Raw genomic sequence first — 13602 nt, 5'->3', positions numbered from 1 at the left:
ACGTCCCAGCCCTCCCTTGCAATTCGGGCAGGTTACATATATTTTTCGGTACTACTCCACTGACTTAGATTACCTGGGCTTTTCACCATTTTGAAGGATAGTATGATATTTACAAATAAGAGAGGCTTTTAACCTTTTATATCACATGCCTGGTACTGGATTTGCAAACGGCTAAATAAACACACAGCCTCTCTCATTGGCTTCTAGCCAATGACGACAACCTGTACTTTCATTGAAATATATGTGTGTCTTTTTAAGAAGTCTTCTGCTTAGTTTAGAAATGAATACTCTACGGAGGAAATGAGAAATGGACTTGAAAGTCAGTAAGTTATTTTTCTCTTTTACATTTAAGTAAAAAATGATGTGATTACTTGGTGATCACAAATACAAGTGAAATGGTTACTGGTCCACCTAATAGGCTTTTTTTCTGCTAATGATACCATCACTTGTCACTCTGAATAATTACATTCAATAGAAATGTTTCTTGATGATTGAGAATATAAGAATCATGTCTCTGTTTTGGGGTAGGTAACTGAATATACGAAGTCTATATTCTGAAGATGTTCTCCTATTTTAGGGTTAAATTAGACACACACATTTTGTTTCTTGTTAGCACTATACAACTGGCAAGGGAAGGAGGTTGTGAAATTCAAATCGGGATGTGTTTTCTCTCTCTTTTTTTTTTTTATTCTTATGTTAATCCCCATACATTACATCATTAGTTTTAGATGTAGTGTTCCATGATTCATTGTTTGTGCATAACACCCAGTGCTCCATGCAGAATGTGCCCTCCTCAATACCCATCACCAGGCTAACCCATCCTCCCACCCCCCTCCCCTCTAGAACCCTCAGTTTGTTTCTCAGAGTCCATCGTCTCTCATGGTTCGTCTCCCCCTCCGATTCCCGCCCCCCTTCATTCTTCCCCTCCTGCTACCTTCTTCTTCTTTTTTTTTTTTTCTTAACATATATTGCATTATTTGTTTCAGAGGTACAGATCTGAGATTCAATAGTCTTGTACAATTCCGGGATGTGTTTTCTCTTGCTAGCAGCTATGGTAAAGCTCTGAGGGAAAAAGAATTAAACAAAAGAGCTTTTAAAAAAATTTAAAAGTTTGGGTTTCCTTTATGGTGAGTGAATTGTTGAGTTGTAGATAAATTGTTAACCTCCCTGATAACATGTAAAGAAACTTTGACCACACAGGGTATGCAGGGGATTTTTTAAATGGTGAAAGCTCATAGACTGTACCCTTCACTTCAACTCAAGAAACACACGTGGAGTGTTCATAAGATATCAGGTATCCTGCTAAGCCCCTGCAATACATGCCTGATAATCACAGAAATTAAATGAAAAATCATTTTCCAAACTGAATGGCCAAATTAGGTGTTATGTATTCATGGAAGAAGTCAGGAGAGAGAAAGAAGAAACTAATATGTTCACACATACCTCAGTGGTGATTCAAAATTCAGATTAATATCTACATCCTTTCTTGAAAAGAGCTGTGCTAAGATTAGGCATTAAGTCCTGGACAACGTGCAGAAGCTTATATGCTTAAGTCTTTCTAGCTTTCTTCTTCATTTTGTTTTGAACGGGGAGTGAAATGACGGTGTAAGTGGTTTCTAAAGATTTCCTTAGTTAAAGCTGGTTTGATTCTCACTTAAATGAAACAAGGTGGTTAAGGATCAAAGTGGCCTCATTCATCAATAGGCACTGAAGAATCAATATTTTGCTTGTCTGTTCGGCTCAAATTCCTTGATCATATTCTTTTACAAAGCTAAGCAGGGCGGAAGCTGTTCACCATTAACACCATCAGCTACACCAACTCAGGTCCGTACGTCCGACTCAGGTCTACTTCCATTTCTGTAGATTGATTTGTCAGCAGCGCAAAGGTCCTGGCCCACAGTCTCTCATATATGTATTCAACAGAGTTGCACCTGTTCTGGCTGTGTGGTTTGGGTTTACCACCGAGTCAGCCGTTGCTAATAGGATGGGAAAAGCAGTCACTCCAGAGAACAAGTAAGGAATTTTGCAACGCCACTCAATACATGCCTTTATTCTATTACTTATAAAACAGGTTTCTTAATCCTTACTTGCAAGAAAAATTCTTCTTAAATTTTTATTTTATTATAAGATATTCCAGTAGATTCTCTTGGAGTGCTGCGAGAACATTCGTGGGTGATTTTCACTGTGGATTTCAAACATCAAACTGAGCTATTGAAAAGAGGCCCTGGGTTGTTTTTTGTTTCTAAAATGTTATACAAGAGGGGAATCTGGGTGGCTCAGTCAGTTAAGCCTCTGCCTTCAGCTCAGGTCATGATCTCAGGGTCCTGGACTCAGCCCTGCATCGGGCTCTCTGCTCAGTGGGGAGTCTGCTTCTCTCTGTCCCTCTTCTGCCCCACTCCCAGGCTTGTGCTTTCTCTGTCACATAAATAAATAAAATCTTTTTTAAAAACTGCTATACAACAGCTTCAAATGAACAGGATATGAGAGTGAAAAATTCGTTTTTCTTAATTCGAAACAGCAGTGAACCTAATTTATGAATTTTTTTCTCAATTAAAAAAAACAACAAATGGGAAGCTTAACATTGAATTAAGGAGTCTTCAGGATTAGCAGGTATACAAGGCCAGATTTATAGGAGCCAATGGGCTGATAACTATATTTTAGGTCTAGAAAACATCTGCTCAGAGTAAGTAGTTTATGGTTTCCACATCAAATAAAAGGAAAAAAGCACCACACTGATCTAAGGTTTTGGTACGCTTTTTTTTTTTAACCAAAAATAATGCAAATCCTATAATAGGGGACTTGTACGCTTTGTTAATATGTTCTACTAAAATAAAGGGGATACAGAAATTGCTTCATGAGGAAATGATAAAGTAAGTGAATACCAGGGTTTTCCATCGAAAATTCATAAGCATATGCTTGGAGTTGAGGGGGAGGACTAATTAAATATAATATTCAATTAATCTATAAAAGACAATTTCTCTCCATGTAAATCTACAGATTATATGAGTTTCCTCAACCACCTCAACCCAGTAATCCAAAACAGTGAAATGCAATTCCTGGAAATACTCAGAATTAGACATGCCATAGATAGTAACACAGATACAGAGAAATTTTGCACAAACATGCAACAACCTTGGTAATGAACTCATTTCTTAAACCCCAGTTCTAATTATATGAAGCCAGGAATTGGCTGTTGTCCAGTGAATTTGAACTGTGGACACTGACCAAATTGTTTGACGTTCTACTCCCATCCCTTCTATTTTCGGTCCATATTTTCCCTCCATGGTGACTTTTTGGTTGTGTTTTATCTGGTTTTGGCTGTCTCTACTGCCCACTTCAGATAATTGCTCAACTCCACTTGGCTTCTTGCTGGGTAGGCTTGACCTAAGAAAATGGATGAAGAAAGAGCCAGCATTTTCCTTTGATCTCTTAGAACTCAGGATTCCATTATATAATCTACCATAAATCCTGGCAGTAGAGATTGACATCAACTTCCAAATTTGCCATAATATGACACTCCTAGTTGATTCATTATGTATTCTGACATTTCTTAATTCACATGAACTCAGTACTTCAGTGTGTCAGTGATAAGACATTTTTCTTAGTTGCCTTCTCAATATTTTTACAGATTGCCTTGATTAATTTTTCTCTTCTGCAATGTAAGCCTCATATGCCAAATGTTCTAACTGGCTAACTGCCTCTAAGGTTTAAGCTCACAGATGTTTCCCTGGGGCCACAGCAAATGCTACTCCCCTGAGAATAAGTCTGATAAATAAAATTGGCAATAAATTTAGAACTAAAGGGTTGGATAAGAAAATCAAGTGCAGCCCTCATTAGCTCCACTTTTGTAAATCTACAAACTTGTCTAATGTACTCAATCCTCAAATATCGATGGTAGTAGATTCTAGGAATCCCATCAACAAATTAAAGCCTTAAACAATCCAAAAACCTCCTTCTATTTAACGGTATAAATCCCTTTCCCACTGAACATATTACCACAGTTGCTAACAAGTAGAAAATTGGCACATTTAAATCTCGTTTCTATTCCAAGTGCTGAGGGAGGAGTAAAATGGATAGAATCCAGATGGTGTGAAGAAAGTAAAGCAAGGGCCCTGCGTAGTCTGAATGTGAGTAATTTGTGAATTGGTCTGAATGATTAATATTCAACATTAATATTCCTTAGGCAACATGAATGCCATAAGCGGGAAACCTTTGCTTTCTACTTTTTCCTTTCCTAGAAAACATTTTTCTATGAGTCTTTTCCTTCACAAAGTAGATTTGAAGTACCTCTTTGCTTGATTTGTGAAGCCTCAATGACATGGAGGTATAAACAACAAACCAAAATGAACAATGTTCTTCATGCTGAATATTATGATATCATCTTCTCCCTGTATTTCTGGGCTTGAAATGCAACGCCCAGGCATTGCCCACCATGGAACATTCTCAGAAGTGTAGTATCATCACTTGAGATTTATTGTAACTGACATTAAATTACCTAGTGTGCTTGGACTTTCCCCCCACCCCACACCCCAGTGAGTCTGCTTTTTTTTTTTTTAATTGATGTCCTTGCCTTTTATTCCTATTATTAAAGGAGGAAAATAGAAAACACAATCTGCTCCCTTCCCTCTAGCCTCGAGGCACTGGATTCAGCTCCCCCATTCCCATGAGCAGAAAGCAATTTAGGCAGCCACAAGAGACATCACGGTCTTCTTCTCCAACTCAAGTCCTAAATCAATGGAATGATGACATGTCTTTATTTTATTTTCAGCATAGATGCCTGTGTGTTTGATTGTTCTTATGATAGAATCTCAACTCGTTCTAAATGGAGATTGCTGAAAGCAAGAAATATAGAATCATAAAATGGTCTGTGCATGGGAACCATACAGCTCCCCGCATCCAGTGCCTTCATTTAATTGGTGAGGAAATGGGGTCTCAGAATTGAAAGACTTGTTCAAACAAAGCTGGTGGCATCACATCTCCTGATTTCAAAATTTATTATGAAGCTACAATAATCAAAACAGTAAGGTGTTGGCCTAGACAGGCGTATAGAACAGTGGAACGGAGTAGAGAGCCCTAAATAAGTCCACACATATACAGTCAATTGAGCTTCAACGGTGGTGTCAAGAATACACAGTGGGAAAAGAAGAATCCCTTCAACAAATGGCGTTGAGAAAACTAGATAGTTCCATGTAAAAGAGCAAACTTTGATGTCCTCTTACACCACACACCAAAAACAATTCCAAATGGATCAAAGACTTAAAGGTAAGACCTGAAACTATATAACTCCTAGAAGAAAAAATAGAAGACAAGCTTCATGACATTGGACTTGGCAATGATTTCATGTATATGAGCAAAGGCACAGGCAACAGCAACAACAAAAAATAAAAATTAAAAACATAAGCAAGACTACACTAAACTAAAAAGCATCTGCACAGCAAAAAATAATCAATAGAATGAAAAGACGACCAGATAACCTACAGGGTGGGAGAAAATATTTGCATACTATCTATACAATAAGGGGTTAATGTCCAAAACACATAAGGAACTCTACAACTCAATAACATAAAAACTAATAATCTGATTAAAAACGTGCTACGGACTCGACATTTTTCCAAAGAAGACATACAAATGGCCATCTGGTATATAAAAAAGTGCTCATCATCACTAATCATTAGAGAAATGCAAATCAAAACCACAGTGAGATATCACCTCATATCTGTCAGGATGGCTATCACCAAAAAAACAAAAGACAAGTATTGGTGAGGTTGTGAAGAAATTTGAATCCTTGCACACTGTGAGAATGCAAAATGCTGTAACCACTATGGAGGTTCTTCAAAAAATTAAAAATAGAACTACTAGGAGGTGCCTGGGTGGCTCAGTTAATTAAGCATCCAACTCTTGTTTTCAGCTCAGGTCATGATCTCAGGTTTGTGAGATGGAGCCCCAAGTCGGGCTCCGCACTGAGCGTGGAGCCTGCTTAAGATTCTCTCTCTCCCTCTCCCTTTGCCCCTCCCTGCGCCCCCCCCCCCCGGTACTCTATCTCTTTCTCTCTCTAAAAAAAAAAAAAAGATAATAATAATAATAAATGGAACTACCAGATGATCCAGCAGTCCCATTTCTGGGTATATATCCAAAAGAATTGAAATCAGGATATGGAAGAGCTATTAGCATACCCATGTTCCTTGCAACCCCATTCAAAATAGTCTGTTTAATGTGAAAACAACCTCAATGTCTACCAACAGATGAGCTGATCAAGAAAAAGTGGTATATACACACAATGGAATACCAGGTAGCCTTAAAAAAGGACATTCTGCAGCATGCAACATTTATGTACCTTAAGGACTATCATGCTAAGTGAAATAAGCCAGACACACAAAAGCAAGTATTGCATGATTCCACTTCTATAAAGTATCTAAAATAGTCAAATGCCTAAAATCAAAGACTGACATGGTGGTTACCAAGGGCGGGGGGGAGGGGGGTTATTATACAATAGATGTAAAGTTTCAGTTAAGTAAGATGAATAAGCTCTAGAGATCTGCTGTACAACATTGGACCTAGAGTCAACAGTAATGTATTATACACTTAAAATTAGTTAAGAGGATAGATCCTATGTTAACAGTTCTCACCACAATAAACTTTTTAAAAAAGAATCATTCAGGGCGCCTGGGTGGCTCAGTCGTTAAGCGTCTGCCTTCGGCTCAGGTCATGGTCCCAGGGTCCTGGGATTGAGCCCCGCATCAGGCTCCCTGCTCGGCGATAAGCCTGCTTCTCCTTCTCCCCACTCCCCCTGCTTATGTTCCCTCTCTCGCTGTGTCTCTCTCTGTCAAATAAATACATTTAAAAAAAAAAGACTCATTCAGTACCCAAATGTAAAGTACCAAAATAATAACTAGAAACAAACTAAAATAATTTTAATCAAGTCTAATAGAAATATGAACAATTTTCTTCTAAATCTATATCTTGTCCAAATAAAATAATTTTGCTATAAAAGTATTCCAAGTTAATAGCATTTTACACATATATGAAGTGTGTTACTTTTCAAAGTTCTATCACGTAACCTACATTATATCACCAATAGGATCTTTGATAGGAGTTTGGTAGTTATCATGCCCATTTTACAGTTGGGAAAACAGAGCACTGAGCTTGCAAGTCGTGTACTAAGGTCACTCAGCATACTGGTGGCAGAGTAATATATTTTGACCCCCAACCTTCTTTCTCCACTAGTCACTTTTGGAACAAAATCTTCCTTACAACCATAAACAATCATGATTTCAGAAAACACATCCAAAAAGATTGTTTAAACTGTATTACACCTCTCTTGAGGTTTTCCAATCACCTCCAAACTGATGTACTCACACTTTGTCTGAAAACATCTATCTACATAATATTTCCCTAAGCTTAAGTTTGTATCTCCATTCCAGCCTTACCCGAAAATCTTTAAAAACTGCACTATCAAGTCCAAAGATGTGGCTTTTACATCTCCATTCCTAGATCACCTCACACCACCTCCCAGCATGCTTCTCACCTGTGTTCCTACAAGCTGGTGAATGATTCCCCAAAACCTTCTCCTCATGCCTTTGCTTATGCTCTTCCCTTTCCTTACATCTTTCTGCGTAAACATCACCCATTCTGTAAGCTCATGGACAGATGTCTACATGAGACTTCCTATATGAAACCATCCTTCACCACCCCCCGCTCCCTGTCACTGCCCGCCCCCGCCCACCTCAACCAGAAATAATTTCCCCTCTTTGGCTTTCACACCTCGGTGCTTATCACTCTCAAAGCACTCGGCACATTCTACTCCACTGCCTTACATTCTGGAACATTATGGTCTAGGGTGCACCTTACACTTATGATGTAATAGTCCTATGTCGTATTATGTGTTACTGACCGTAACCGATAGTTAATGTCAAAGAACCTGCCAGGCCCCACCACACACAACAGTTGTGTCCCAAGCCCCTGGTAGATCCCAACACTTCCCGAGCCGCAGGAGTGCAAGTCTGAATAAAAACCCCATGTTTGCACTTGAGGCACTTTGGGTTTGTGTAGGAGCAGAAACTCTGGGACAGACCTTAGTAAACTACAACAGGGCACTAAAATATTACCTCTTCCTTAAATAAAACAGGAAAAGAATTTTACAGAGTGTGTCACGTTAAACTACACTGGATTCTGAGTAACCCTAATCTCTAAATATATTTTCGTATAAACTTGACGCAAGTAGGATTTTCAAAAATCCAGATCAAAAATAAATGTATATCTGTATTGTCACATAGTTTTAAAGGGAAATATATTTAAATAGATTATTACATGTAATGTGATTATCTTTATTAAATACCTTTCTGTACATGGTTTTAAGAAAATGAATCTTAACAAATGACTGGCTATGGTGAATAAAAATGAGAGTACAAAAGATTAATGTTTTCTGTGAGATAAACTCAAATTTTCTTTGGATTTCCTGGTGTCCTTATCAAAATTCTGAAAGGAAACACCCCAATGAGATCATTTCTAGGGACCTCAGAGGGAAGAAACATCTCAGAAATGCAGATTGCCTACTTGTAAAAGGGTTTTGTGGGCTTCCTCTGAACCATCCTACGGGAAGAGGTAGGTTTAGAGGGGTCAGCTAGCTGCTGGCCATGTGATAAGAGAACAGTTTGATGAGATCTGAGGAAAAAGAAATGCCAAAAACCCAGTGGTAACATACTATCCCAGCAAAGGGAAGGAACGCTACACTTTTCATCTTCCCCAGAATTGTCATTTTGGTATGGCCTGTCTCTTCCCCCTTGTGATCGGCAGTAACCCACAAAGGGCCCAGTATTGTCTTCCAGGCAGCAAGAAAGGGGCTGTGCCTCATTTGTATCCATTCTTAGTGGGAAACCCCAAAGAACTGACAGTTAGAGACAGCCATAAACAGGAGAGTGAAGTCAGATTAAGCTCGTGAAGGCTGGGGTTAGGAAAATGGAGCTCCAGGTGTACGACGAGTACAAATCCTTGTGGCTTTTAGAATAGAAAGGTTAGGGCAGCTTCTAGCCACTTGTCTACTCAAAGAAGTCAGAGAGCACCTGGAAGACTCCAGGGAAGTCCCAAGAGGAGGATTACTCAGAGAAGTAACGTGCTGGCTCTTGAAGTCACTCTCCCTCCAGAACCCCACCCATCCTGCCTGCCATATTCACCAGCTTGGCCACGCATACTTCCACCATGTGCACACCCTTGGTTCTGTAGGACATATGTGACCTGTCTCTCATAGCATTTCATAGCACCCCACCAGAGCTATTCTCATTCACTTAGTGACAAGATTTTACATGTAACTAAGAATTTCTATGTTCCATTTAAAAACATATTTTACAAAACTGAACTTTTTACAAAGCATTATTTAATCAAACCTCATCGATAGCCATAAAACTTCCATAAGTCAGATTCATTATTCTCCTTTTACAGGCGAAGATACTGCAGCATGGAGGAGGTGTACTATTATCTCTTGCCAGCCCCAGAAGCTCACCTCGCTTCTCCAAGGCAAGGACCCCATGGACCAAAAACCCTAGAGAATAACACTGTATCAAGTAATGGCTGAGAGCATGGGTTTTGCAAAAGCTTATCTTCAAGTCTTAGGACCGTCACTTACAAAGCTAACGCTGGACACAACACCTAACTTGGCAAAGCCTGCATTTCCTCGTTTATAAACTTGGAGTCATAATATTGTTTATCATCTGGCGTTGTTGTAAGGATTAAATGCGGTAATCCCTATAAAAAGTATTACACAAAGTTAAGGGCTCCCTAAACCTCAGGTGCTAACATAATTGCTATTATTACCACCCCATGGGCACTAAGTTCGTTGTTAGGGAGCTGTTGAGTGACAGACCAACCCAAGTCTTGGTCATTACATTGAATTAGAAGTTAGCATACGTGGGGCACCTGGGCAGCTCAGTGGGTTGAGTGTCCTACTCTTGGTTTTGGCTCAGGTCATGACCTCATGAGTCATGGGATCGAGTCCTGCATCGAGCCCTGTGTCGGGCCCGAGTGGGGCCCCGTGCTCAGCACAGAGTCTGCTTGAGATTCTCTATTTCTGCCTCTCCTGCTGCTCATGCTTTCTCTTTCTCTCTCTTTCAAGTAAATAAATAAAATCTTTAAAAAAACAAAACAAGAAGTTAGCATACAACTCTACATGTGAACAGACTCGGGCCTAGTCCAACAACCAAGCAAAATGCTTCTTTTGATATCAAAACAAATGAGAAGCATTTGAAACAAGTTTTTACATACTTATCTCAGCAAGAGTTTGCCCATTTCGTTGCTCCTCTCATCACAGAGGGATGTGGCCATCCTTAGAGACACAAAGGTAAGGAAGAACGGAGGGAGGGATGTTGGAGGTGTCTGCGCTGCTCTTCCAACACCTGTGCTCATCATGAAAGCAGTGGCATTTCTACAGGTGGTACACTCAGCTGGCTGGATTTATTGCCCCTTTTTTTTTTCAGATCAAGTTCCCAGTTACCACCAGATGGGATACAAATTCCTAGCAGCTATGGTGCCGACCATGAGTGTGGTCATTCATTCCACCAACACTTATTACCAGGCAGTGTACTATGCTTGCAATAAAAATGACTTTGTCGGGGTACCAGGGTGGCTCAGTCGGTTAGGCCTCCCACTCTTGATTTCAGCTCAGGTCCTGATCCCAGGGTTGTGAGGTCGAGGCTCAGCAGGGAGTCTGCTTCTCTCCCTCTCCCTCTGCCCCTTCTCCACCTCCTGCATGTGCGCTCTCATGCTTTCTCTCATTCTCTCTCTCTAAAATAAATAAATAATTTTTTAAATGACTCTGTCATATTGAGTTTCTAACACCTGAAAAATACAAGCGGTTTACTGAGTGGCTTCACCTCACTTATTCCATACAATTATATCCAGTAGCTACTCTTATTTTCCTGGCTTCACAGGTGAGGCATTTGAGACCAGCGATGAACCCTATAGGTTGGGGAGCGGGGGGGGAGGGGGAGAGGGGGGCAGGGCACACTATGGCTTGGACTCCGACATCTCCTGGAGATTTGAACTGAACTAATGTCTGCATCCTCACCAAAGAGTTACTGCTATGGAAGACCCAAGCAGAAGTATAAGCTTTCTAGCAAAATATTTTTATGGATGAATAGCCAGTGCAAGCCTCTTCATCCTCAAAAAGAGTCACATGCTTCCAGGGAGAAAAATTATGCTTCTTAGAAAGAGCCATAAAAGTCATTGATGTGCAAGATTTTGCTGTTGTCCAGTGGGAATGAACCAGAGGAAGTCTACTGAGATGCTGCCCGGAACGCAAACTCACCATCATCATCATCATCATCACCATCATCAAAAGCCATATGTAAAGGACCTGCCTTTAAAAATAGCACTTTATTACACCTGCTGTAGGGAGCTTCATAGGTGGTTAACTACAGACAACAGCCCTGATAAGGATGGGTGGGCAGGACCACATCTCAACCGACATCAATAAAACATATGCTATGACTGTTTCATGATGTGGCTGGTCTACTCAGAGCTGGTCACTCTCATTCTTGGCTACTTTTCTTTATAGCCAATCTGCTACCATGGAGCAGAACTGTTCACTGTTCAAAGCAAACTGAAGCCCAACCACCCGGCCCTAAGCCCGAGAGGTTGCTCTGACCAACCGGGCTGAACAAATATAGACAAACACTCCAAGAACCCACAGATAACTATGCAAAAATGTTTAGCAGACACCCAGTATGAATATTTATACTGTATAGAGGTTAAAGTCAGTGTTGGGGAGAAGGTGGAGGTAGCTAGCTCTAAATCCTAAACTGAATGAAAAGTCAGAGTTAATCTAAATGAAAGATTATTTTTTTGACTATTCTTGCAGCAAGTTCAAGACGCATGAGCTTTATCCCTTTCCTTGAGTGTCAAGAGCAATAAAACAAAACAAATACTTGCAAGGGTCTAAGAAAAATACCCTGGTGGTAAATATGACCTTCTATTTATAATCAAGATTTTGCGCTTCTTCCCTACATGTTATGTCTCTGATACCTACAGTTTTTTATTCCTAATTTCTTTGAAAATCTAACAACCTCTACAGCATCGCCTCTAATCTCTGGAGTATTATAGCCATGCATGTCAAAGCCTAGTGGGCAATCTTCATAAGCTAGTCACAAAATGGGAGCAAACATTTGCTTCTGAGAAATTAGGAAGGAATTATATAGAGCAGAAATGGGCTCTGAACCCTTGGTCTCAGAAGTTCCCATCCAGTTTCATTTCTTTTGGCTTTCTAAGATCAAATTCAAACACGTCTATCTCATAGTCATAATTTCACTCTCAACATTAACATATATCATATATAACATTAATATATATCACATTCAAAACCAGATGACTCTCCCAGCAACCTCGTGTGTGGAGTTGCTGGGCAAGCCTATTAGATCTGGCCCATAGCACCAACAGAAATTTGGACAGGAATCAGTGGGATGATCCCAAGTCCTGATAAAGCCCAACCCTTATTTAAAAAAAAAAAAAAAAAAAAAAAAGGTCACATTGGCTTCTACGAGCATGTCCGAGAGAACAAAAGCTGGTTACCCTCTTGACAGAGCATGAAACTTACAACTCAACACACATTTCCTGAAACGTGTGGCATTCCTCTAACCAAAATGAAAGTATCCTGCCCTGTCTTTTGTGACTGCCACATCATTATTCAAGTAGCCCGGTGCCACATTGTGGGGGGCACCTAACGTACACACCATCCAGCTGCAGAAAAATGACCGCTAGTTTTTTTCACGTGAGAGCAAACTGAGGCCGCAGGACTCAAAAAGAACTTGTCTAACTAAAATCACAGGGCAATTTAAAGACCGGCTGTCTCACTTTTGTTTTACTAGACTGCATAGCTTTTCAGAAAATTGGACTGCCTTCGGGAAACAAATACTGGCTTGTTCAGACTACCTCGTTCAAACTCAACATAAGTTACGCCACCAAAGATTAAGCAAACAGGTAGTACGTTCATACTAGCCTGTGAAGCGTCCAATTAATAACTAACATTCCAACACATTTCAACAATACAGTACCTCCTAGCGAGCGCTGGATCCAACAAGTATACGTTATATCTGAGGCAGGCAGACAGCCTGTCAGCGCTGTGCTGAGAAAAGGGTGGTTGTGTTGCCCTCTGACTCAGCTGAATATTATTCCAAAAGTGAGTTTCCACTTTGTACCAAGTTTAGATTCAACATTTTAATGTCGCCGTAAGTGCTTGCCAGCAACTTTGCAAAATATCCCTGGAGCATTAAGAGAAAAATGAACATCTTTTAACATGAGAGGGAAGCTGTGAAGTTACATCATGCTGGTAAATAGCACATAGAGCAAAAAGGAAAAACTTACGTTGAGAAAAAGAAATAGGAGTACCTACTTGAGGAGAAGAATGTCACTCAAAGACTGTTTTCTTTTGGTACAGAATGGGCAAGAGAAAGGAAGACTAACCTTCCGAACCCGTTAAGGAGCTTCTGAGCATGGAGACTGCATTTTCAGTTTTGGTGAAATCCGTTCTGAGGCAGGAGACAGGAGGCTGTTATGACCATGAAATTAGGAAATGCAGCAACTCAAAACTAAAGAACTAGCACCACCATTTGACTAGGA

The 13602-nt window shown here is 40.1% G+C and overlaps 2 protein-coding genes across 4 annotated transcripts in view; both read right to left on the bottom strand.

Moving 5' to 3' along the window:
- The window catches only part of LOC118001079 (homeobox protein NANOG-like), a 50045-nt gene extending 36552 nt beyond the window's left edge, over positions 1–13493 (bottom strand). The window contains exon 1 of the mRNA XM_034991030.1: positions 13447–13493. Coding sequence (XP_034846921.1) covers positions 13447–13477 — 31 coding nt within the window. The 5' untranslated portion in view covers positions 13478–13493. The remainder of the gene's footprint in view (positions 1–13446) is intronic.
- ESR1 (estrogen receptor 1) overlaps positions 1–13516 on the bottom strand; it is a 387332-nt gene extending 373816 nt beyond the window's left edge. Inside the window, exon 1 of one of the 3 annotated variants that reach the window (XM_034991026.1) lies at positions 13447–13516. The gene's annotated coding sequence lies outside the window, so the exon portion shown is untranslated. Of the gene's footprint in view, positions 1–1443; positions 2252–13037; positions 13218–13446 lie in introns of those variants that run through there. The other 2 variants (XM_034991025.1, XM_034991028.1) reach the window with 2 other exon arrangements.
- Between the last annotated feature and the right edge of the window lie 86 nt (positions 13517–13602).

This window comes from Mirounga leonina, unplaced genomic scaffold (assembly GCF_011800145.1).
Source record: "Mirounga leonina isolate KUSES-001 unplaced genomic scaffold, KU_Mleo_1.0 Mir_53, whole genome shotgun sequence".
Classification (NCBI taxonomy): domain Eukaryota; kingdom Metazoa; phylum Chordata; class Mammalia; order Carnivora; family Phocidae; genus Mirounga; species Mirounga leonina.
Note: the sequence above shows the minus strand (reverse complement) of the source record. Positions and strands in the feature narration are given on the sequence as shown.